The sequence below is a fragment of the Pollicipes pollicipes genome, unplaced genomic scaffold (genome assembly GCF_011947565.3).
Source record: "Pollicipes pollicipes isolate AB1234 unplaced genomic scaffold, Ppol_2.1 Scaffold_7261;HRSCAF=8764_pilon_pilon_pilon, whole genome shotgun sequence".
NCBI classification, from domain to species: Eukaryota; Metazoa; Arthropoda; class Thecostraca; order Pollicipedomorpha; family Pollicipedidae; genus Pollicipes; species Pollicipes pollicipes.
Window position 1 is genome coordinate 16,417,639 of NW_023597054.1, and position 1,826 is coordinate 16,419,464.

The 1,826-nt window shown below is 55.3% G+C and overlaps 1 protein-coding gene across 1 annotated transcript in view; it reads right to left on the reverse strand.

The window, feature by feature from the left end:
* The window catches only part of LOC119111102 (medium-chain acyl-CoA ligase ACSF2, mitochondrial-like), a 2,074-nt gene extending 781 nt beyond the window's left edge, over window positions 1-1,293 (reverse strand). The window contains exons 1-2 of the mRNA XM_037234928.1: window positions 1,280-1,293; window positions 432-609 (exon numbers count right to left, since the gene is read on the reverse strand). Coding sequence (XP_037090823.1) covers window positions 432-609; window positions 1,280-1,293 — 192 coding nt within the window. The remainder of the gene's footprint in view (window positions 1-431; window positions 610-1,279) is intronic.
* Window positions 1,294-1,826: the final 533 nt, after the last annotated feature.

Below are 1,826 nucleotides of genomic sequence, written 5' to 3' on the forward strand. Positions count from 1 at the left end.
GAGCGGATCACGTGACGTCACGGACTGCGTCGGGTTGGGTCAAACAGTGACATTGATCCGATCCCACTTGGTTAACCCCGCGGACAAACCACCTTTGTTTTAAGGGAACGCGGCGCACGTCCTCGCACGCCCTTTTCCTGGAGCGCCAGCACCCGCAGCGGTCATACTAGCGCTCAGCAACCACAGCGCAACCGGGATTCGAATCCGGACCCCCACGTGGAGGCTGAGAGCGTTAACCACTCGGCCATTACTCCCCCTGGGCAGACCGAGTCACGCAGGGTCAGGTAGAATAGGTCACTGACCCGTCGAGCGTGGTTGCTAATTTAAATAAACCTTCATCAAACCTTCATCTGGGAAACCTAGCGGCCCATCCACCCACGCCAACAGCCGCTGACGGTCATCCATCTGGACATGCTGTCGAGCACGCGCACCTCTTGTTTGACCTGAAGCCATGTTTTTCGGATATCCTGGTGCACAAACACGAGCGCCTCGGTGCTGCTGTAGTCGTAGGCCGCGCGGTCGATGACTTGGCCGAGCGTGGCCGAAGTCAGCGGGGTGGCGCCTGGACAGTGGATGTAGCTGTGGCGAAGGTGCGTCTTGGGAGCCGACCTGGGGTCATAGGAGCTGGTTAGGGTCGGCCCGCCACCCCGCCGTGCGTCTTGGGAGCCGACCTGGGGTCATAGGAGCTGGTTAGGGTCGGCCCGCCACCCCGCCGTGCGTCTTGGGAGCCGACCTGGGGTCATAGGAGCTGGTTAGGGTCGGCCCGTCACCCCGCCGTGCGCCTTGGGAGCCGACCTGCGGTCATAGGAGCTGGTTAGGGTCGGCCCGTCACCCCAGACATACAGCCCGCAACGGCGGAGCAGCACAGCGGCACGGCGTGTGAAGATGGGCCTGACTTCATGGAGCGGTAAAGTGAGGGTGGCTCGGCATTTTCAATGACAGTGATACTATCACATAAACATGACAGTAAAGCGTCTTCAATGCGACAGGAGACGCTGGTAAACAGACGAGATGCAAAAAATATATTTGATAAAAATGGGAGGTTTCGATCAGCTATCACTTTCCACGGTAAAACATTAAAATACCGATACTGAAATCCGACTGAAATGTCCAGTTTTAATGCAATCCCGTACGTATAACAGTAATGACATAACATATTAGTTTGGATCAGCTATCATTATCCACGGTAAAATTGCTTCTGACATCTGACCGCAATGCCCAGTTTTTAACACAATGGTTTGCACATCGCGCCTATACAAACCGGGGCTTGTACACTGACCGAGACCGGGACATTGTGCGTTTACCGGGACTGGTGATATTTCAAACGTCGTTCATCATCAGGCATTTAAAAGGTGTCCCGCTCGCTTCTCTGCGCCAAGAGGCGACGCTACTGGCGTTGGGGGCCCCCCCGCCAACGACGCAATGTTGGCTCGCGCCCCAAAACGTCAAGCGGATCACAGCATTTGTAAGCTGTTTAACGCTTATGAATCTCTGGGACACATTCTCCGCGCAACATTGTTCAGCGCGCTCGGGGTAACGGACAGATACTATTCAAAGTGGTTCATCCTTGTTTCGCTGCGAGAAGAGCTGGCGCCGTTGACGGCGGCACAGCACTGCCTTCCGCCACTGTGCATTGGTTCGCACCTCAATGGTGCGCAGTGTGTCCTGATCCCTTTTTTTGTCTTACGATGCTCGCGGATATTGACAGCGGCCTCCATATGAGGATGTTCACCCTTTCTCGTGCTCTGCGGCATGTTCTCAAGGACTTGGAGCTTGAACGACTTGCTTTTCCCGAACGTACGAAAATGATTCCCACAGGTAAATGC